The sequence below is a fragment of the Salmo trutta genome, chromosome 29 (assembly GCF_901001165.1).
Source record: "Salmo trutta chromosome 29, fSalTru1.1, whole genome shotgun sequence".
Lineage (NCBI taxonomy): Eukaryota > Metazoa > Chordata > Actinopteri > Salmoniformes > Salmonidae > Salmo > Salmo trutta.
This window is the reverse complement of record NC_042985.1, coordinates 36,614,026-36,636,738: the sequence shown is the minus strand read 5'-3', so window position 1 is coordinate 36,636,738 and position 22,713 is coordinate 36,614,026. Positions and strand designations below refer to the sequence as shown.

Here is a 22,713-nt window from a genome sequence, read left to right as displayed (position 1 = left end):
CCAGAGCGACTTACAGTAGTGAATGCATACATTTCATACATTTTTTTCTGTGCTGGCCACCCGTGGGAAACGAACCCACAACCCTGGCGTTGCAAACACCATGCTCTACCAACGGAGCTACAGGGAAGGCCGAAAAACTGGGTCCACTCTGTTTATGGCGGATTCTAGTTTTAGGAACAAAAAACTGTATTGAGATCAAATGTTGCATCGATGAGAACTAGCAGAATGTAGGTCAAAATCCATCACCTTTTATCTTCACCCACTGCCATGGGCTTCCTTATTTGGTAGTGAGTGGAACCGCCAAGCGGATGCTTCACATACATCTGGTGAAATATTTGTCTCATTGTTTTATCTGTGCTTTTGGGATATTCAGAGGGGTATCCTACGAAATACGCTTCAGTTAGTTTCACATTCCCGTTCAGGCTTCATCCGTACTTTGTGGATAACACTGTTCTGGAGCAGAGGGGTATCATACGAAGCAGGTTTGTAGAGTTGACCAAAGTTGCCTGCTGATTTGCAGTGACTCCAGTGATAGTCATTTCAACATATTTATTTTATGAAATGGTAGCCTACAATGGCATATAACGTTACATTAATAGGCTACTTGATGGCCAACAGAGACAAATGTATTATTCTCCACATTTAGCCTAATGTCAGTTTCGTTGAGGAATTTTCCCCATACAAAGAACCACGCGAAAGACTGTCATAACTTACATTTCAAATGTTCACTCGGGTTGCCCCCGAGACCCAAGAACTGAGCATGCATAAAGCCCTTCGCTTGATACCGTTTTCTTTAAGCAGTCAAAAGTAGAATACCGTTTAAACCACCTTTGAGATCATTAATGTAATGCACGCTAGTGCGCCTAAGTCCTGTTTCAGTGCTTTGTCTTCATTATTTATTGTGCATCAGTTATTGCATATCATTATGTTGTATGGAAATAGGGTTGGATAATGACAATCTTAACAGCCTACCGAAAACTTAAGTTATGCTTTCTCTCCTCTCGCTAAGGTGACTCAGCCAATAACTGTAGTGTTCTCTCAAAAAGCAAACACCCCCCCCCCCCCACTCAATGACAGCACGTGCCACTGCCCGACAGTCAGCAGCAGGTCACAGTGAAATATATATATTAAGAAAAATGCCATGGCGACCGCGGTACAATTTAGAAAACGCCCAAAAACCTGCAATACGCGGCCAATACATTTTCACCCGCGGTTTCAAAGTAGCCCAATTGGTCCGAACATGGCAACACTGTTTGCAGGTGTGGTTCCGTTGCATGAATTGAAAACATTTAATTCAACTGCTGAAAACCCTCCCACTTGCTGGTCAACAGATTTTCTCGTGGAGTTCATTCAATAGGCGTTTCAGCACATTTATCAAAAGCCGTCCTTTTAAATGTGGTGTAGTGTGAATTCAGAAAGAGTGGGACATGAACTGGGACAGCTTATCTATTTCTTGTTCTGACAAGAGAAAAATCATAACTATTGTTACTAATCCCCTGCAGAGAAACCACATGATCAAAATTACGTCACTTCATTGGTATGACAGAGTGGGATAGATTAAGCTTCAAACAGGAAGCTCACCCCGCAAAGTCACACGGTAAGATCAGTGACATTAGGAAACATCTTGAGTATGTTATTAATGTATCATGTGTTGGGCTAATATGTTGGATAGATGTCGAAAGAGGTTACAGAATATGGAAATGCAAAAAGTGTCCCACTTATTCCAAATTCACCTTACCTATTATTTGAATTTTCTCCACAGGCTCACTAAAATATAGATAACAGTTCAGAATATTAGGTATCAATGAAAGAAAGTCATGTATATACACATAACCTTTTCAGCACCAATTGGAAGCTTTAAAAATCTGATACTGTATATTATTTAGGGTTAGGAAAGTACTTCTGAATACTTAAAAAAAACGGGTTGGAGAGCTTTTATGCACAACATGTATTGGTGGATCAAAAATAGTGGTTTGATTCATCCTGAAAGTTGACATATTCAATTGATCCACCCATGAAATATTGCAAGGTGAGAAGTGTACAATAGGTGTTGAACAGTAGTCCTACAAATCTACCCTAATATTCATCAACTCTTGTAGGTTTGACCCTATACGGTCATTTGCGCATGGCTACAGAAGCCTACAACTTGGGTCTCCAAATTTCATCCCTGAAAGGTTATAAGGCCAGCATTTCACAAACTCCACTGTGGAACAATATGTTGATAGTCACATTTGTCCCCAGGTAAATTAGATGTAAAACAATTGTCACTTATATTTACAAACCCCTTTACCAAACAGTTTACCAATTTACGCAGCTCATATCAATTTGTAAATTACAGTGCATGTAGAATGGTGTTAATTCCATCGGGGGAAAGTATGTTGTTCCAGTTGGAACCGACAGGTTGCTCGACTTTATTCATCGCGTGTGAAGGTGGTGGAATGAGGGGATTAAAGTCAATGTAAGAATACAGTATCTGTAGACACACCTCCGACACACGTTCATTTCTTTTATCTCCACCCAAAACGAATAGCAGGTGAATCGCACGCTATTTTCATGCTTAAAGTCAAGGTCTAAACGCGCAAAGAGAAATGTGCATGAAAAGGTTATTACTGTGCGTTCCATTTACTCGGGCTCCACTTGGGTAAATTCCCCCCTTGTAGAATCTATGCCAAGACGCATTGAAGCGATTCTGTCGCCTCGTGGTGACAACGCCCTATTATGACACTTTATTTTGGGGTTTCCTTTATTTTGTCAGTCACCTGTATATTCCCCTACCTCTCGGAACAAGTACGAGCCTAAATCATTTTAAGAATGGAACAACTTATAAACAGTGCAATAAGACTATTGATAAAAAATATACTCAAAATGCGGTTTAAGCAATCCAAACATCAACAGTGACTCAAATCAAATAAAGCCTTGCGAATTCCCAGCGCATAAAATGCTTACAACTGATTTCCACCATATCAGGACATAAAAACATCAATGTTAAACAGCATTGCAAACGTAAAGGCAAACCATCTCAAAAGGATTGTTGCAATAATACAAGCACTACGGTGAAACCAATTGTTTATGACTGTTAGCACAAAATATTACAGATCAGAATTACTCTCCAGTCCGTCAATACAAATAAATAATGTACAGCTCGACTGCAGCGATGTTTTAAAATTGAGACATGATGATTGGGCCCATGATGTCTGCAAAAATCAGTTGGACAACTTTAACCTGGTTCAACAATAGGCACCATTATAATTACTAATTACCAATGAAAACACAAATGGGATGAACACATGCAAATTAAACTACAGCCAGCGCTAAGCGATTAACCGAAATGTCGGTTATTTTTAACTTATTGATCTCGGTTCAATTGTGCTTTTTTCCCCCCTGAGCTCAACATGCACATTGCGCCGTTTCTCTGGAGAATAAAGCCAACTTCTCTCGTCTGTGTTTCTTTTACACCTGCTGCATTAGGTTAGTGTTGGGAAGACATGGAGAGAGAGAGAGAAGACTGGGCTCTCGAGAGGGATAGCGAGCAGTTGCTTCAAGGTATCTCTACCTGAAAATAGATCTAAGTGATTGATAGTTGGTATTCAGTCATAAAAGTATACCTTATTTACTTATCTACTAAAAGTGATTCAGACAGCATAGGCAGCAGCTCTATAGAAATGAAAGTCAAATAAAATATACAGAATATAAATATTTTATTATAGTATCATAGAATGAATGATGGTTAATAAGTGATAAGCAGTAATCTACAGTCACTACCAACATTGGACTTTGTTTTATTTTGTATGGAGCTGAGATGACATAATTAAATAGTCAAATAAAATCTAATGTAATATATAGAACTGAAATATTTTATAGTAAAGTCATGTAAATAAATGGCTGATAAGTTATAAGCAGTCACTACCAACAATGGACTTTTATTGTTTATTTAGTGTTACATCATTCAACCCACAATGCATTTAAGGTTAAAACATTTTTATTTATTTTTTAAAACGACCTCAAAAAGCACTAATCGCTCAGCACTAATTACAGCTGGCAGCTGCTTGAAATACACTGACTTGTTTGATGGAGAGCCTCCTCAGTTTGAACTCTGCACTCTAACTTAGAAAGGTATATTACTGTAATAATTACAATGCATTTATTTATTTTACTTGGGGGGGGGGGTGAAAACTGATGCAGATTAAAAAGTAATCGCTTGTGCTTAAACTAAACAACCTCAGAGGCAGTTTTAAAAAAGCAGAAAGAGGGCAGATACATGTAGCACTTTCAGCAAATAAATGAATTGCTGCGCCTTAAATGGAATCTAACAGCCCAAGGCACAAATCATGACAGACTTGTTAGTAGGTTCCTCTGACATATAGAGCAAAGCCTTTACCAAGAGTACCGTGATGAAGGCTTCTCCAAGTACCATGACAATCACCACCAGGGGAAATAAATAGCATTCTTTATAAAATGACTTGCTAGAAGAATGCTCAGTACAGTGTTGGACAAAGTCTGTTCCTTGGAGAGAATGAAGCACAAGCAGTCCTCAGGTTCAGTGTCACAATGATCATTATTCTCCAAGGGGAGAATCAAACAAGCATGAAGCATCCAGTGGTCCACATTTTGTAAGAACGCTGGTTAGGTGACTTGGACCCGTGAGTAAAATGAGTATTTGAAAACATTAAAAAGGCAATTGTCTGAATCCAGTAGCCGACTTAATTTACAAACTTAGGAATACTTACCATGACAACAGTTGACTAGAGTACTAGATAATCTTTGTCCTCTCGGGTAAGTTTGTGCATTTTTGGTAAAAGGCCACAGTCCACTTTGAAGGGAAAAAAACAAAAATAAAAAGTTGCACTAAAAGCAGTCTAGTGTTCCTTTTTCCTGCATCCCCACCAGAGGGCAGAACTGAGGCATTCAAACATCTTCACTATCCCATGAATCCTGCCTATGGTGGAGTTTGTACATTTGTCAAGAATCAATCTCATTGTGAATCTGACTGTAGCCGTTGGAGGGATCATGTTGCCGACAAAGCACAGCGAGCAGGAGGACGATAAGGAGGAAGAGCAAACAGCCACAAACTGCGAGTCCGATGACCACCTCTGATGAGACCAGAGAAGACAGTAGATATGACAAACACACAATATTAGTCGTTCCATGTCATTTCAGTAAGCCATGACACCCACCATCTTACCATGTTCTGAAATAGCTCCTGCAGTTAGAAACATAAGCATTCCTGCAACTTTATTTTGTTGAAATATAATTATCTCTGAAAACAATTCAGCTAATTGCACCCAAAATTAGCCATTTTAAATAGATAGAATTCATATATTTAATAAATATATTGTCCAAATGGTCTCTTTTTTTCTCTTTTCTAGGAGGCGGCTCAGCTTTATCATTGCAGATATATTGTAGCTTCCATCAATGTAACTGTCTGCAATCCCCAATATATTATTTTTTAGGGGTAAAAAAATAATAATTTACAAACATTCGTTCAAAAGTAGAGTCACTTAGAATTGTCCTTGTTTATGAAAGAAAAGCAATTTTTTGGTATAAATCACATCAAATTGATCAGAAATACAGTGAAGACATAGTTAATGTTGTAATTTACTAGTGTAGCTGGAAACATCTGATTTTTATGGAATATCTACATAGATGTACAGAGGCCCATTATCAGCAACCATCACTCCTGTGTTCCAATGGCACGTTGTGTTACCTAATCCAAGTTTATCATTTTAAAAAGGCTAATTGATCATTAGAAAACCATTTTGCAATTATGTTAGCATAGCTGAATACTGTTGTTCTGATTAAAGAAGCAATAAAACTGGCCTTCTTTAGACTAGTTGAGTATCTGGAGCATCAGCATTTGTGGGTTCCATTACAGGCTCAAAATGACTAGAAACAAAGAACATTCTTCTGAAACTTGTCAGTCTATTCTTGTTCTGAGAAATGATGGCTTTTCCATGTGAGAAATGGCCAAGAAACTGAAGATCTCGTACAACGCTGTGTCCTACTCCCTTCACAGAACAGCGCAAACTTGCTCTAACCAGAATAGAAAGAGTGGGAAGCCCAGGTGCACAACTGAGCAAGAGGACAAGTACATTTTGAATGTCTAGTTTGAGAAACAGACGCCTCACAAGTCCTCAACTGGCAGCTTCATTAAATAGTACCCGCAAAACACCAGTCTCAATGTCAACAGTGAACAGGCGACTGACCTAGGCATAGTTACAAAGAAAAAGCCATATCTCAGACTGGCCAATAGAAATACAATTTTAAGATGGGCAGAAGAACAGACAGTGGCCAGAGGAAGCTTGGGAAAAAAAGTGTTATGGACAGACAAATCTAAGTTTGAGGTGTTCGGATCACAAAGAAGAATATTCGTGAGACGCAGAAAAAAATAAAGATGCTGGAGGAATGCTTGACGCCATCTGTCAAGCATGGTGGAGGCAATGTGATGGTCTGGGGGTGCTTTGGTGGTGGTAAAGTGGGAGATTTGTACAGGGTAAAAAGGGATCTTGTGTAGTGGACGAATCAGAATTAGTTGGGTAACATAGATAATTAAGATGTTTTATTAGTATAATATGCTTATTTGAGGTACTTGTCATTAGAAAGTGTCCATTGGACTCTGGTGTCTTTTCAGTTGCACATTTCCCTTAGCTGGGGCTCAGACACTTGGGGCCCAGAGAGGGGAAGAGGTCAGACTTGTCTTTTACTTGTCTCTGTTGCTCTGCAGAATATCAGCAAGAGAGGAGGACAGAATGAAATATTGTCTTCATATGTGAATGTCTCTTTACCTATGCTTAAACCATGTGAAGGGATGGCGTGATTACTGGGGAACCAATGACTTGTCTCCACAATGTCTGTGAGCAAGTCACACCCTCCTTTTCTTTATTGTGGGGAGGATTATGGCAGTAAATAGACCCTTGTATGTCCTCTCTTAGATCTCACACTTATCCTGTGATAATATATGGCCTAGAGGCTCACTCCCTCCAGTGAGCCTGTCCAGGAGTGGGGTCAAGAGGGGGTTTGCTTGAGATGGGAGTATCTAGAGTTGACAATTGATATATGCCATTGGATGAAATAGTTCTGTTCAATACCGTACCAGGGAGGGACGGTTCTAAGGAGACCAGATACTGGGCTATATAATGAACCAGGTTGACATAGCAGTTACTGTCTGATGTGTTTTATTGATATCTGTCATACAAAACGTAACCTTTGTGAACTGTTACTAAGTATCTGTGGTTTCTCAATGTACGTTGAAGGGGCTGTATCGTTGCTATAAAAGATCCCTGAGCCATTCTGTAAGGACCTCATTAAATGATTCATTCGAGAGAATGCATTATTGGGGGTCAAGAACTTTTGCAAAAGTATCTTAAGTATTAAAGATGTAGTTTAACTCGGACTGGTGTGTTTGTAACTCCTCATTTGGTAAAGCGGAAATTAGCCACCACACTTGAAGAAGGAAGGCTATCACTCCATTTTGCAACGCCATATACTGTGGACGGCACTTAATTGGAGCCAATTTCCACCTATAACAGGACAATGGCCCAAAGTACAGCTCCAAACTATACAATAACTATTTAGGGAAGAAGCAGTGAGCTGGTATTCTGTCTATAATGGAGTGGCCAGCATAGTCACGAGATCTCAACCCTATTGAGCTGTTTTGGGAGCAACTTGACCGTACAAAGAGCCCATCAAGTCAATCCAACTTGTGGGAGATGCTTCAGGAAGCATGGGGTGAAATCTCTTCAGACTACCTCAACAAATTGACAACTAGAATGCCAAAGGTCTGCAATGCTGTAACTGATGCAAATGGAGGATTCTTTGACGAAGGCAAAGTTTGAAGGAGACAATTACTATTAAAAATCATAATTTCCAATTTATTTTTCAACTAATTTCATGTATGTTTTCATGGAAAACAAGTGACCCCAAACGTTTGAACGGTAGTATATAACATTCTACTGGTTATAATAATTTTGTAAAATAATTTAAAGTTTTGAATCCGGTGACGGTTTCTGAATTGACATGCAAAACATGTGCCATGGAATCGGTACAGTGCCTTGCAAAAGTATTCATCCCCCTTGGTGTTTTTCCTATTTGTAGCATTACAACCTGTAATTTGCATGTCTTTTTTATTTGGATTTCATGTAATGGACATACACAAAATAGTGAAATTTGGTGAAGTGAAAAACATTACTTGCTTCAAAAAGTTATAAAAAATAAAACATTGAAAAATGGTGCCTGCATATGCATTCAGCCCCTCTTTGCTATGAAGCCCCTAAATAACATCTGGTGCAACCAATTTACCTTCAGAAGTCACAATTAATTAAATAAAGTCCACCTGTGTGCAATCTAAGTGTCACATGATCTCAGTATATACACGTTCTGAAAGGCCCCAGAGTCTGCAACACCACTAAGCAAGGGGCACCACCAATCAAGCGGCACCATGAAGACCAAGGAGCTCTCCAAACAGGTCAGGGACAAAGTTGTGGAGAAGTTCAGATCAGGGTTGGGTTATAAAAAATATCAGAAACTTTGAACATCCCACGGAGCACCATTAAATCCATTATTACAGTGGGGGAAAAAAGTATTTGATCCCCTGCTGATTTTGTACGTTTGCCCGCTGACAAAGAAAGGATCCGTCTATAATTTTAATGGTAGGTTTATTTGAACAGTGAGAGACAGAATAACAACAAAAATATCCAGAAAAACGCATGTCAAAAATGTTATAAATTGATTTGCATTTTAATGAGGGAAATAAGTATTTGACCCCCTCTCAATCAGAAAGATTTCTGGCTCCCAGGTGTCTTTTATACAGGTAACGAGCTGAGATTAGGAGCACACTCTTAAAGGGAGTGCTCCTAACCGCAGCTTGTTACCTGTAAAAAAGACACCTGTCCACAGAATCAATCAATCAATCAGATTCCAAACTCTCCACCATGGCCAAGACCAAAGAGCTTTCCAAGGATGTCAGGGACAAGATTGTAGACCTACACAAGGCTGGAATGGGCTACAAGACCATCGCCAAGCAGCTTGGTGAGAAGGTGACAACATTTGGTGCGATTATTCGCAAATGGAAGAAACACAAAAGAACTGTCAATATCCCTCGGCCTGGGGCTCCATGCAAGATCTCACCTCGTGGAGTTGCAATGATCATGACAACGGTGCGGAATCAGCCCAGAACTATACGGGAGGATCTTGTCAATGATCTCAAGGCAGCTGGGACCATAGTCACCAAGAAAACAATTGGTAACACACTACGCCGTGAAGGACTGAAATCCTGCAGCGCCCGCAAGGTCCCCCTGCTCAAGAATACATATACATTCCCGTCTGAAGTTTGCCAATGAACATCTGAATGATTCAGAGGACAACTGGGTGAAAGTGTTGTGGTCAGATAAGACCAGAATGGAGCTCTTTGGCATTAACTCAACTTGCCGTGTTTCGAGGAGGAGGAATGCTGCCTATGACCCCAAGAACACCATCTCCACCGTCAAACATGGAGGTGGAAACATGCTTTGGGGGTGTTTTTTTGCAAAGGGGACAGGACAACTTCACCGCATCAAAGGGACGATGGACGGGACCATGTGACGTCAAATCTTGGGTGAGAACCTCCTCCCCTCAGCCAGGGCATTGAAAATGGGTCATGGATGGGTATTCCAGCATGACAATGACCCAAAACACACAGCCAAGGCAACAAAGGAGTGGCTCAAGAAGAAGCACATTAAGGTCCTGGAGTGGCCTAGCCAGTCTCCAGACTGTGGAGGGAGCTGAAGGTTCGAGTTGCCAAACGTCAGCCTCGAAACCTTAATGACTTGGAGAAGATCTGCAAAGAGGAGCGGGACAAAATCCCTCCTGAGATGTGTGCAAACCTGGTGGCCAACTACAAGAAACGTCTGACCTCTGTGGTTGCCAACAAGGGTTTTGCCACCAAGTACTAAGTCATGTTTTGCAGAGGGGTCAAATACTTATTTCCCTCATTAAAATGCAAATCATTTTATAACATTTTTGACATGCGTTTTTCTGGATTTTTTGTTCTTCTGTCTCTCACTGTTCAAATACACCTACCATTAAAATTATAGACTGATAATTTCTTTGTAAGTGGGCAAACGTACAAAATCAGTAGGGGATCAAATACTTTCCCCCCCGCTGTATAAAAATTGAAAGAATACGGCACCACAACAAACCTGCAAAGAGAGGGCTGCCCACCAAAAAACTCACAGACCAGGCAAGGAGGGCATTAATCAGAGAGGCAACAAAGACACCAAAGATAACCCTGAAGGAGCTGCGGAGATTGGAGTATCTGTTCATAGACCACTTCAAGCCATACACTCCACAAAGCTGGGCTTTAATGAAGAGTGGACAGAAAGGCCAAAAGGCATGTGGGAGACTCCCCAAACATATGGAATAAGGTACTCTGGTTAGATGAGACTAAAATTGAGCTTTTTGGCCATCAAGGAAAACGCTATGTCTGGCACAAACCCAACAACTCCCATCACCCCGAGAACATCATCATCACAGTGAAACATGGTGGTGTCAGCATCATGCTGCGGGTATGTTTTTCCATCGGCAGGGACTGGGAAACTGGTCAGAATTGAAGAAATGATGAATGGTGCTAAATACAGGGAAATTCTTGAGGGAAACCTGTTTGTCTTCCAGAGATTTGAGACTGGGACGGAGGTACACCTTATAGCAGGACAATGACCCTAAACATACTGCTAAAGCAACACTCGAGTAGTTTAATGGGAAACATTTTTTTAAAAGTCTTGGAATGGCCCAGTCAAAGCCCAGACCTCAATTCAATTGAGAATCTGTGGTATGACAAAGATTGCTGTACACCAGCACAACCCATCCAACTTGAAGGAGCTGGAGCAGTTCTGCCTTGAAGAATGGGCAAAAATCCCAGTGAGTGGCTAGATGTTCCAAGCTTATAGAGACGTACCCCAAGAGACTTGCAGCTGTAATTGCTGCAAAAGGTGGCTCTACAAAGTATTGACTTTAGGGGGGTGAATAGTTATGCACGGTCAAGGTATTATTTCTTGTTTGTCTCACAATAAAACATATTTTGCATCTTCAAAGTTGTGTAAATCAAAATGACACAAAAAAATAAATTTTAATTCCAGGTAGTAAGGCAACAAAATAGGAAAAATGCCAAAAGGGGTGAATATTTTCACAAGCCACTGTACATCAAAAATCTCTCCAACTATTTAGCAATTTATATGGCATAGCTGCCCATTTTTTGGTCCTTAAATGAAACTGGTATACATTTTAATTTATCACCATTTTTTTTTAACCAATTTTGGTCTTTACTGCAGGGCTGACAGATAAGTTCTTTACTTTTTCCCCCTTCCCTTCCATTTTGGAGATTATTTAGTTTTCAAATAACCGAAAGTGAGCGGTTGTAATCTGAATAAAGGGAAAAAAGGCCATTCTTGAACATGGGGTGAGACATACTTACTAATTTGCTAGAGAACCAGTTTCAATTTAAGTATAACTTTTGTATGACTGATGCCTTTAGTGAGAGGTCTAATGCTTTAATATTTAATCATTTCTGCCCTCCGAATTCATATTCATTATATAAACAGGCCCGTTTAATTTATGTCCCATCATACATAATGGTATTAACAGGAAGTTATTGCAGCTTTCAACTTGCTCTTTAAAGTTGTAATAGTAGAACGCACAAGGTGCAATTTCAAAAATAGGTAGTGCATCATCTGTTCCTCTTGTCAGTCATTACATACCTTAGAGAGCCATTTATAACCTGTCAGAAATGTAAAAATCAACTAGCTCATGCCAGCTAATGTTTTTTAGCTAGGTTTTTTAACCCATAGATTTTATAATGTTTGAATCACTCAAATATCCCATGAACACACACATGGCAAAATGTATAGCATTGCAAGAAAATTAAGCGTTAAACCTGCAAAATGTTCTCTCCGGCAACAAGAGGGGTGTGAACAGTGTGTCATGAACCGTGCTTAAGCAGATAGAAATAGACGAGGAGTGCACGGGGGGGAGGGGGGGCGTGGAATGTTCCCCAATGCTGGATGGGGGGCTTGAGTGAAAGAGTTTGGGAACCCCTGCATTAATACATCTAAAAGAAAAATGCATTCTGATTGTTGGGGGGGGGATCTATAGGTGGCTTTTGACAATTATTTTGAATTCCTTACTCATTGGAAGGAAGAAGTATGGTCCAAGTTGGATGTTGGGTACTATATTGAATATTATATGAACCCTATAAATTAAAATAGCCAATTTAGGTGCAATTTAATTAAGCTAATTTCTCAGCGATCAAATGACATTTCAACAAAATAATGTTGACTGAATGCTTATCTTTTCCGTTGCCAACTACAGAAACCATTTCAGAACAATCTGAGACAGTGGGTGTCAAAATCCTCTTTCTTGTATCTTTTTAATTAAAGGGATACTTCGGGATTTTGTCCCTTTATCTATTTCCCCAGAGTCAGATGAACTCGTGGATACCATTTTGCGTGTCTAGTATGAAGGAAGTAGGAGATAGCATTGGCTTGCGAAACTAACTAGCGTTAGCGCAATGACTGGAAGTCTATGGGTAACACTAGTCAGCAACTTTTTTCAAACTGCACAGAGGCATAAAAATGGTATCCAAGAGTTCATCTGACACTGGGGAATTAGATAAACGGCTTCTGCCAAAATCCTGAAGTATCCCTTTAAAGTGGAATGACCCTTATTCAACACATTCTATGGCTTCAAGGCTCTTTATCAAACGGCCCTTGATACCATCATTCATACCTGTATCCTTTGTAGGAGACTCCACCATGCACTCCTTGTCCCAATCCTCTGGGATGGATGGTTTGGTGATGCGCACAAAGTCCTCTAGGGGGCAGAAGAGGTCACAGCCAGGTACAGCCAGTTGGTAAGGCGCTCTTCTGGTGTCATTGCGGTAAAACATGGCCACTGTGAATGATCTAAAGAGGAAGTAAACTTTCTATATCAGACTGACAGCAGATCTCAAAATCGGATATATATATTTATTTTGAATGAATTTAGCTTATCCCAGATAATACAATAATATAACTACACAAAGCTTGGAATAGCTATTTGGGTCTTATTCCATCACAGTACAACCTACCCGTTGTCTTCCTGATAGAGTTCAAATATGTGGCAGGAGGCATAGGGCGGTTGCTTTCCATTGAAAATATTCAAACTTGACTGCAATGCCACAATGGTGGTGTCATGCTGAAAAGTAACACAAAAGACTCATGCATTTGATTAGGGAAGGGCAACTTTGATGGGGGTGGGGGCCACACACACAAAAAAATAAATGAGGGGCCACAGTGGCTCGTCGGTATGCGTACCCACATTTACACAGCCCACCCTGCAATTCTACACATTTTGCCATGGGGCGGAGCAATGGCCCCACCCCGGTCGGTAATTCGGCCATGCTTACTACAAGTTTGGATGACTGGCCACTAAACTAAATTACCACTCAAAAAATTGCTGACATGGGTTAATTCAGTGACCGCTGATGCACAACCAAATCTCAAAAGTCCACCTTGTGTATTTTATTATTCTAACTCTAAACAGTAAGTTGAGACCCCGATTGAGTTCTCCTCCCCCAAAAATTGAAATTGATCCGCGGGCCTACAAAACAGGGGCCGCCGGCCGCATGGGCCACCAGTTACCCGTCCCTGCATTAGATGTACAATTTCCAGCAAACAGGCTAAAGCATCCACATAAAAAGGAGCTCATGCACAAGATTTAAAAGCTTACCGCAGAGAGCATCATCATCTTCAGACGGCGATTAGAGTTGGGAAGTGCAGACTCTGAGATGTTATTTACAATGCTACCCAATAGGACACCTATTTGATGGAGTAGTAAAAGCATGTGAGCAGTTATCTAGACACTTTGAGAAGATTTACCATCTCTTATCTCATTCCTTCAGTGCTATTGGCATTACATAAAACATCAGCTGACTTCAAATGGTGGGTGTGGGGTTAGTCTTATCTCGATGATGTGCAAAGTAGTTTAACCGTTTGGCTTAGCATGCTCAACTCAAAGATGCATGAGTGCATATTCAAATCTCTAGTCACTCTTCCATATATTTGATGGCCATATGAATAATTGCAATAACTAAACGGAGTGGCTGCCGATCCAACTTTTATGGACCCCTCTTCCCGACAGCTAAAAGATCCCGAAGCTTCTGCGCATGTGCGGGACCCTCTACTTTACGCAGTTTGTGATCTACCCGTAGAGAACAGGCTACTCTGGCAAATGGTGAATCAATGTCTGCAAGAGCACAGAATGATAGTATTCTACATAACATAATTTAATACCATTGTATTGAAGTTACTGTAAGACAAACACCACCTAATTTCTTGTGTGATTTTAGGATGGTTGTGCAAATGGTCACATTTCTATCATGTGGGCAAGAATTTGTGTGAGGGTATTTTCTGTTAAACCTTACTAATGCTTTGTACTAAAATAACTGTCTTTAAGCCTAGGCATTGGGCTTGAGTTCATTTCTTCAACAAACTCATAAGATAGAAGTGTGTGCGCATTAATAGAGGCCTGTTCTAACTGTTCTGTGTGTGTAGAATGACCATGATGTCTGGGCACTCAGCCAAGACTTGACAGAAACGTACTGGTTCCTCTAAAGTTTACTCTGTCTCCAGTTAAGGTTATATCCTGCACACCAATGATAAAGCTATTCTGTTTGGAGCCTGTTTATGGGAGAAATATTAATGTTTTGTGTGTGTGTGTGTGTGTGTGTGTGTGTGTGTGTGTGTGTGTGACCAGTACGACCATACATCATCTGGGCCGACAGTGAAAGGCACTTGATTGGCCAATTTGGGGGAACCGTTGAGCTACTGTTAGAGGAAGTATGTCTGGAGAGACTTCCTGTCATTCTGGCCCCTATTGTCCCCACTCAGTTGCAACTGACTGAGGCAACCTTTTCAACCAGTTGTTTCCCCTCACACAGACAGTCGTGAAAGTATTCATCCCCCTTGGCATTTTTCCTATTTTGTTGCCTTACAACCTGCAATGAGGGGGGGGGGGGTTGTATCAATTGATTTACACAACATGCCTACCACTTTGAAGATGCAAAATATACTTTTTTATTGTTTAACAAGAAATGACAAAAAAACTGAAAACTTGAGCGTGGATTACTATTCACCCCCCCAAAGTCAATACTTTGTAGAGCCACCTTTTGCAGCAATTATAGCTGCAAGTCTCTTGGGGTACGTCTCTATAAACTTGGCACATCTAGCCACTGGGATTTTTGCCCATTCTTCAAGGCAAAACTGCTCCAGCTCCTTCAAGTTGGATGGGTTGTGCTGGTGTACAGCAATCTTTAAGTCATACCACAGATTCTCAATTGAATTGAGGTCTGGGCTTTGACTAGACCATTCCAAGACGTTTAAATGTTTCCCCTTAAACCACTCAAGTGTTGCTTTAGCAGTATGCTTAGGGTCATTGTCCTGCTATAAGGTGTACCTCCGTCCCAGTCTCAAATCTCTGGAAGACAAACAGGTTTCCCTGAAGAATTCCCCTGTATTTAGCGCCATCCATCATTCCTTCAATTCTGACCAGTTTACCGGACCCTGCTGATGAAAAACATCCCCACAGCATGATGCTGCCACCACCATGCTTCACTGTGGGGATGATGTTCTCGGGGTGATGAGAGGTGTTGTGTTTGTACCAGACATAGCATTTTCCTTGATGGCCAAAAAGCAAAATTGTTGTCTCATTTGACCAGAGTACCTTCTTCCATATGTTTGGGGAGTCTCCCACATGCCTTTTGACAAACACCAAACATGTTTTCTTACTTTTTTCTTTAAGCAATGGCTTTTTTCTGGCCACTCTTCCGTAAAGCCCAGCTCTGCGGAGTGTACGGCTCCAATCTCCGCTGTGGAGCTTTGCAGCTCCTTCAGAGTTATATTTGGTCTCTTTGTTGCCTTTCTGATTAATGCCCTCCTTGCCTGGTCTGTGAGTTTTGGTGGGCGTCTCTCTCTTGGCAGGTTTGTGGTGCCATATTCTTTCAATTTCTTAATAATGGATTTAATGGTGCACCGTGGGTTGTTCAAAGTTTCAGATATTTTTTTTTATAACCCAAACCTGATCTGTACTTCTCCACCAGTTTGTCCCTGACCAGTTTGGTCTTCATGGTGCCGCTTGATTGGTGGTGCCACTTGCTTAGTGGTGTTGCAGACTCTGGGGCCTTTCAGAACAGGTGTATATATACACACTGAGATCATGTGACACTTAAAGTCCATCTTATTTAGGGGCTTCATAGCAAAGGGGTGAATACATATGCATGCACCACTACCATTTTTTAAATATTTTTGAAACAAGTTATATTTTTCATTTCACTTGACCAATTTGGACTATTTTGTGAATGTCCATTACATGAAATCCAAATAAAAATATATTTAAATTACAGGTTGTAATGCAATAAAATAGGAAAAAACGCCAAGGGGGATGAATACTTTGCAAGGCACTGTACATAGGGTCACGTGTTTTTTCAGATGTTTGCATGGGATAACTTGACTATATAAGGCTTCGGGTACTCTTTGTACAGGAGGCTCTCACTCCATTCGACCTACGTGTGTGGTGCAACCAGCATCCTTATTATAATACGTTTTTAATAAAAGTGATATTTTGATTATTGACTTTGCCTCTCCTCATTATTAGTTAAAGGTAGAATTTCCACCACATTTGTCTGTTCTATTCATTCCATTTCTATGCATTTAAACCTATCCAACAGGCAAAATCCAGATAGAACTTTTGAAAAACTGGGCCCAGGTGTGGGGAAAAGGAAACCAGGGAGGTGGGACGGGACAGTTACCTACAGCTCCGCAGCCTTGGCCATCACTAAATAGCACATACAAAGGGAATGTAGATAGCAAAGCTAAAACAAGTTTCTGCCCTTCCCATTCTGACAGTTGGCATTACCTCCTTGGAGCCGGCTTTTCTCCTGATGCTTGTAGACCTCAAACATGATTTCAAAGCCAAAGTCCTTGAGCTTCCTCAGATCATCCATGATGTTAGGGGTCACCCAGTCAGGAGCGGTCATGTTGTGCCTTGCCTTAAATTACATGGATGGAGAATGAAAACTAAAAGCCCAATATAATCATGACACTGCATCAAGGTGAAATTACACAACAATGTTTGTAAGATAATATAATTCAATCTACATGCTGTTGTCTCAAAAAGTGAAACAGCATGATATTGCTACCATTACAGTATAGAACATCGAATAAAACAAGGTTACCGAGGTAACCACCAATAAAATGAAAGTAGATATAGGCTACATTTCTTATTGAACACATTTCTTGATAAACAAATAATTGTTGTGATCTGGCCGGAGACAATCTATGACCACATTGCTGCATTTCTGTCTCCCCAACCATTTCCAAATGTCTTTACATGGCAGGTTGATTTCAGCTTACCAGAATAGACTGACATATGACTTCCCGCACCTCTCAACTGTCACAAGGCTGAGTAGCCACAGCACCAGCTCACAGTTCTGTTTTCACTTTCATAAACCACTGTGGTTCCTCGCTAGCTAAAACGTTGGCTGTTGGAACATTTCACATACTAACTTAAAAGTTTAACATTCACTTAATCTGTATGATTTATGGCAAACTGTACGGTGGAAATTCTGTAACGTTTTGCAAAATATATTCTGCATGGATAGTAAGCAAAGTGATAAAACTAAGGAATTATAGCTATTATAGGTAATATAAGCTGCTTACCTCACAGAACAGGGTGTCATAGACACTCCAAACAGTCTCAATGTTGGTGTTCTTCAGACCAGTTCTCTCCTGTATCATTGTTATTAAATCCTGTAACAGCAAAGGATCAAACAATGATAATCTAGACAAGGGGCAGATCGTCAATCGGTGCCAGAAGAGTAGCGTTTTTTTCAAAAATGTCTTAGTGGCAGAAAATTCATCTTGGGTCCCTGAGGCAAATTTGATCCTTGTGAGGAGAGGCACCCATGTCCAGAATTTCATGACTTTAGGTCAAACGGGGTTAGGGACGTGACCTTTCAAAGTTTGCATTTTCAATCACTTGTTATAGCGCCACCATCTGGCCAATCAGTTTAATTTGTAAATGCAGATCTCTGGCAAGATGCATAATTCACAGAAGTTTCGTCAAAATCGACCCAGAGCTGCCTTTGATATTGCGTGTGACGAAAGAAAATACAAATGTACTAACAGTTTGTGCCTCACAAACCATAGACAGTTAACGAAAAGGTAATCGCTTTTCATAGGAATAAGTCTCTAGCCTCATTAGCCAGTCTTCACCTTAATTTCAGTGACACTTACTTTGTATAGAAATGTCACGTTGAGGTACTTTTCTGAGCGTTCGGTCTCATTCATGAGGATTTTATAACGAGGGCAACCCGGAATGGGAAACGACAAAAGCTGAAATATAAATACATTTTAGATGGAAACATTAGTATGGAGGTAGCCAATAACTTATTCTTTAAAACAGAATCATATTCAGAATGTATTTTGTGGCAGCTGTCCATCTTTGGATGTCACCCAAGACCTCAGCACCCTGCTCACCCTCTCCTCAGCCCGGGGTACAGTGTGAACAGGAATAGGCTGCCACTCCAGTGTTGGGTTGAAGACCTGTGATCCATTGGGAGGGTAAAATCCAGCTAAGTTGGCCTCTGCACTCATCAAGGTCCGGTCATAGTCTGTGCTTCTCACAGAAATCTAGACAATGAACAATAGGAGGGGTAGTGGTTATCACTGAAACAATATACTTATTTTTGCAGTTGTGACAGCCTAGAGCTGGTTTTACTTACTTCAAGCCCTAGTGCATTGTTGGAAGAGAGTCCATTATTTGGACAGAGTGCACAGTTTGTTTAACATGGGCGATACACACAAAACAGTTTGCAAATCTTTATCTTTATCCCATTGAAATGATTGCGTGACAGAGATAGTTTCAACAAGGAACTAAACCATAAATTACCTCACGTCGGTCATAGGTATCATTGAGAAAACCCTGATAGCGTTTCCGCAGCACCTGTCCCAGCTCAAAGTGCTGCCTCATTCCTTCCTGTAGGGATCATAGAAACGGTGTGCTATTAGTACAACAAGAGCCACACCCGTCAGTGCATCAGGATCCTTCCTCAACACTCATTCTAGCTTGGGTAAAAGTTAGTTTGAGGTATCATTCCACTCCTTATCAAGTTGGCAGGTAGCCTGGTGGTTAGAGCGTTGGGCCAGTAACCGGAAGGTTGCTGGATCGAATCCCCAAGCCGACAAGGTACAAATCGGTTGTTCGGCCAATGAACAAGGCAGTTAACCCACTGTTTCCCTGTAGGCCGTCATTGTAAATAAGAATTTGTTCTTAATGGACTTGCCTAGTTAAATATACTGCTCAAAAAAATAAAGGGAACACAAACACATCCTAGATCTGAATGGAAGAAATAATCTTATTAAATACTTTTTTCTTTAAATAGTTGAATGTGCTGACAACAAAATCACACAAAAATAATCAATGGAAATCCAATTTATCAACCCATGGAGGTCTGGATTTGGAGTCACACTCAAAATTAAAGTGGAAAACCACACTACAGGCTGATCCAACTTTGATGTAATGTCCTTAAAACAAGTCAAAATGAGGCTCAGTAGTGTGTGTGGCCTCCACGTGCCTGTATGATCTCCCTACAATGCCTGGGCATGCTCCTGATGAGGTGGCGGATGGTCTCCTGAGGGATCTCCTTCCCAGACCTGGACTAAAGCATCCGCCACCTCCTGGACAGTCTGTGGTGCAACGTGACGTTGGTGGATGGAGCGAGACATGATGTCCCAGATGTGCTCAATTGGATTCAGGCCTGGGGAACGGGCGGGCCAGTCCATAGCATCAATGCCTTCCTCTTGCAGGAACTGCTGACACACTCCAGCCACATGAGGTCTAGCATTGTCTTGCATTAGGAGGAACCCAGGGCCAACCGCACCAGCATATGGTCTCACAAGGGGTCTGAGGATCTCATCTCGGTACCTAATGGCAGTCAGGCTACCTCTGGCGAGCACATGGAGGGCTGTGCGGCCCCCCAAAGAAATGCCACCCCACACCATGACTGACCCACCGCCAAACCGGTCATGCTGGAGGATGTTGCAGGCAGCAGAACGTTCTCCACGGCGTCTCCAGACTCTGTCACGTGCTCAGTGTGAACCTGCTTTCATCTGTGAAGTGCACAGGGCGCCAGTGGCAAATTTGCCAATCTTGGTGTTCTCTGGCAAATGCCAAACGTCCTGCATGGTGTTGGGCTGTAAGCACAACCCCCCCCTGTGGACGTCGGGCCCTCATACCACCCTCATGGAGTCTGTTTCTGACCGTTTGAGCAGACACATGCACATTTGTGGCTTGCTGGAGGTCATTTTGCAGGGCTCTGGCAGTGCTTCTCCTGCTCCTCCTTGCACAAAGGCGGAGGTAGCGGTCCTGCTGCTGGGTTGTTGCCCTCCTACGGCCTCCTCCACGTCTCCTGATGTACTGGCCTGTCTCCTGGTAGCGCCTCCATGCTCTGGACACTACGCTGACAGACACAGCAAACCTTCTTGCCACAGCTCGCATTGATGTGCCATCCTGGATGAGATGCACTACCTGAGCCACTTGTGTGGGTTGTAGACTCCGTCTCATGCTACCACTGGAGTGAAAGCACCGCCAGCATTCAAAAGTGACCAAAACATCAGCCAGGAAGCATAGGAACTGAGAAGTGGTCTGTGGTCCCCACCTGCAGAACCACTCCTTTATTGGGGGTGTCTTGCTAATTGCCTATAATTTCCACCTGTTGTCTATTCCATTTGCACAACAGCATGTGAAATGTATTGTCAATCAGTGTTGCTTCCTAAGTGGACAGTTTGATTTCACAGAAGTGTGATTGACTTGGAGTTACATTGTGTTGTTTAAGTGTTCCCTTTATTTTTGTTGAGCAGTGTATAAAAGCTAAACATGGCATTTGCATGACACTGAGTACAAGTAGTGTAATGTTAGCAAAGCAGGTTCTGGATTTTAGGCTAGCGTTATTCAGTCAAAATACATGTTGGGCCTTTACCTGCGAGAGCTGTCCAAAGCCCTGAGGCCAAGAGCTCTCCTGATAGCGATCAGTAGGGTAGGCTTTGACAGGGGATCGGTCACCGTGACGGTAGAGCTAGGTAAAACATGTAATAGGATACAGACATAGTTCAACATTGAAAATCTATTAAAGTCACCAAACATGAAATTCTAGGCAAGTGACAAACGGGTTGGACTAGCTGTTCCATTTCCAGCCCAAGCAGCATAAAGAAGTTCAGCGAAACCCACACCACAATTAGGCTAAACTCAATAAATGTGTATTTTGTCTTGCATTAACATAGCCACACTTACTAAAGCAAACTCAACATAGTAACAATCCAGTATCGTGGTTCATCCAATAAAAAAATAGTAAATCTTATTTGTGACCTTAGTCAGTTAACGTTATGTGAAATAGTCACACACTAACGTTAGCTTGTACAGACCTAAAACAGGCAACAGTGAATCCTTATTAGCTTAACGTTAGCTAGATACAAAGCACTAACTGTCCAGACTCGATATTGTTAACCAGAGCCAAGGCTAGCCAACAGCAGAACATGTTTTGCTAGCTGTCGAACTTCAGCTAAACAAGTCAACTTGCATATCAACTATATACAATAGATAACTAGCATACTCACCACAGTTACAAATGTCAGTCTTCTGTCTCCAACAACTTTGCCTGACACAACGAACATTGTCAATAATAGCAATACAGTGGTGTTCATCTTCAACGGCTGGTCGGTTAGAAACTGTACCTATAAAACAACCATTCAGAATAGAGTTGTGGGCACAAACAAGCTAGATAATAACTTCTTCGGTAGGGTTTATCGGCGGTTGGCATCCAACGTTATGGTGCATTACCGCCACCTACTGTACTGGAGTGTAGGCCAGAGACAGGGAGAAACATAATCCCACACTTTGCTTTGAAAAAGCTAACAAAATATTCGAGACTATATCTAATGATGTGCCTACTCAATATACTCTTTAAACTAATTTCCTGTATCCCCTTCTCCCTCATACTATATCTCATCCACTCTCTTTCCCTCCAATAATGTCCACACTGTATCAGTACATGTTCCACTGTCTGTTTCCTGGCAATAGTCACATTTTCCTGTTGCTTTCCTATCACACGCAAGGCCTTATTCAACTGGTTGTGTCCCACCCTTAATCTTGTAAATATAGCCTCCTCTCTTCTGTCCCTCCCCAACTTTCCTCTGTACTTGAAATAAATGCCTACCATTACTATCTCTATTCCACTGCTCCTGCCATTTCTCCACCATCACTGTTGATATCATACTTTTTGCCTCTGCCTTGCTCATTGAAACTACCACATCAAAATCCCCACTACTTAGTGGTTGTTTAGCCAGTACATCGACTGCCTCGTTCCACTCCACTCCCACGAGCTGGGACCCATGTAAATATTATCTGTATACCCATTTATTTACTCCTGCCATGGGGTTGTAGCACCTCATAAAGCAGATTGTCTGCGACGTGATATAAAGAACTGGAGACTCCTTAGCACTGCACATGAATCCGAGCAAATAACTACACTTTCTGGCTTAACTTCCTCCACCCACTGCAAGGCCAACAGTATGGCCATCATCTCCGCCGTATATACAGCCAGATGATCTGTAATACGTTTCCTAACTCTCACCCCACATTCCTGCGCTACAAATG

General features: G+C 41.4%; 1 protein-coding gene across 1 annotated transcript; it reads right to left on the bottom strand.

Moving 5' to 3' along the window:
• Positions 1–3,836: 3,836 nt before the first annotated feature.
• Positions 3,837–21,848, bottom strand: LOC115167532 (lysosomal acid phosphatase). Its single transcript, XM_029722023.1, has 11 exons — positions 21,675–21,848; positions 21,041–21,136; positions 18,952–19,038; positions 18,540–18,692; positions 18,297–18,395; positions 17,721–17,810; positions 16,918–17,050; positions 13,735–13,823; positions 13,094–13,200; positions 12,754–12,929; positions 3,837–5,090 (listed from the first exon to the last, which is right to left on the bottom strand). Exons 1-11 carry the CDS (start codon positions 21,759–21,761, stop codon positions 4,960–4,962), a joined length of 1,248 nt encoding a protein of 415 aa, XP_029577883.1. The 5' UTR covers positions 21,762–21,848; the 3' UTR covers positions 3,837–4,959.
• Positions 21,849–22,713: the final 865 nt, after the last annotated feature.

Excerpts from the sequence above, each read along its gene's own strand:
- LOC115167532 (XM_029722023.1), bottom strand. The coding sequence starts at position 21,761 with ATGAACACCACTGTATTGCTATTATTGACAATGTTCGTTGTGTCAGGC. Across the intron at positions 19,039-21,040 it reads GCTTTGGACAGCTCTCGCAG|GAAGGAATGAGGCAGCACTT; the intron begins GTAAAGGCCCAA and ends TGATCCCTACAG. Across the intron at positions 13,824-16,917 it reads GAAAAGCCGGCTCCAAGGAG|GTGTCCTATTGGGTAGCATT; the intron begins GTAATGCCAACT and ends TCCATCAAATAG.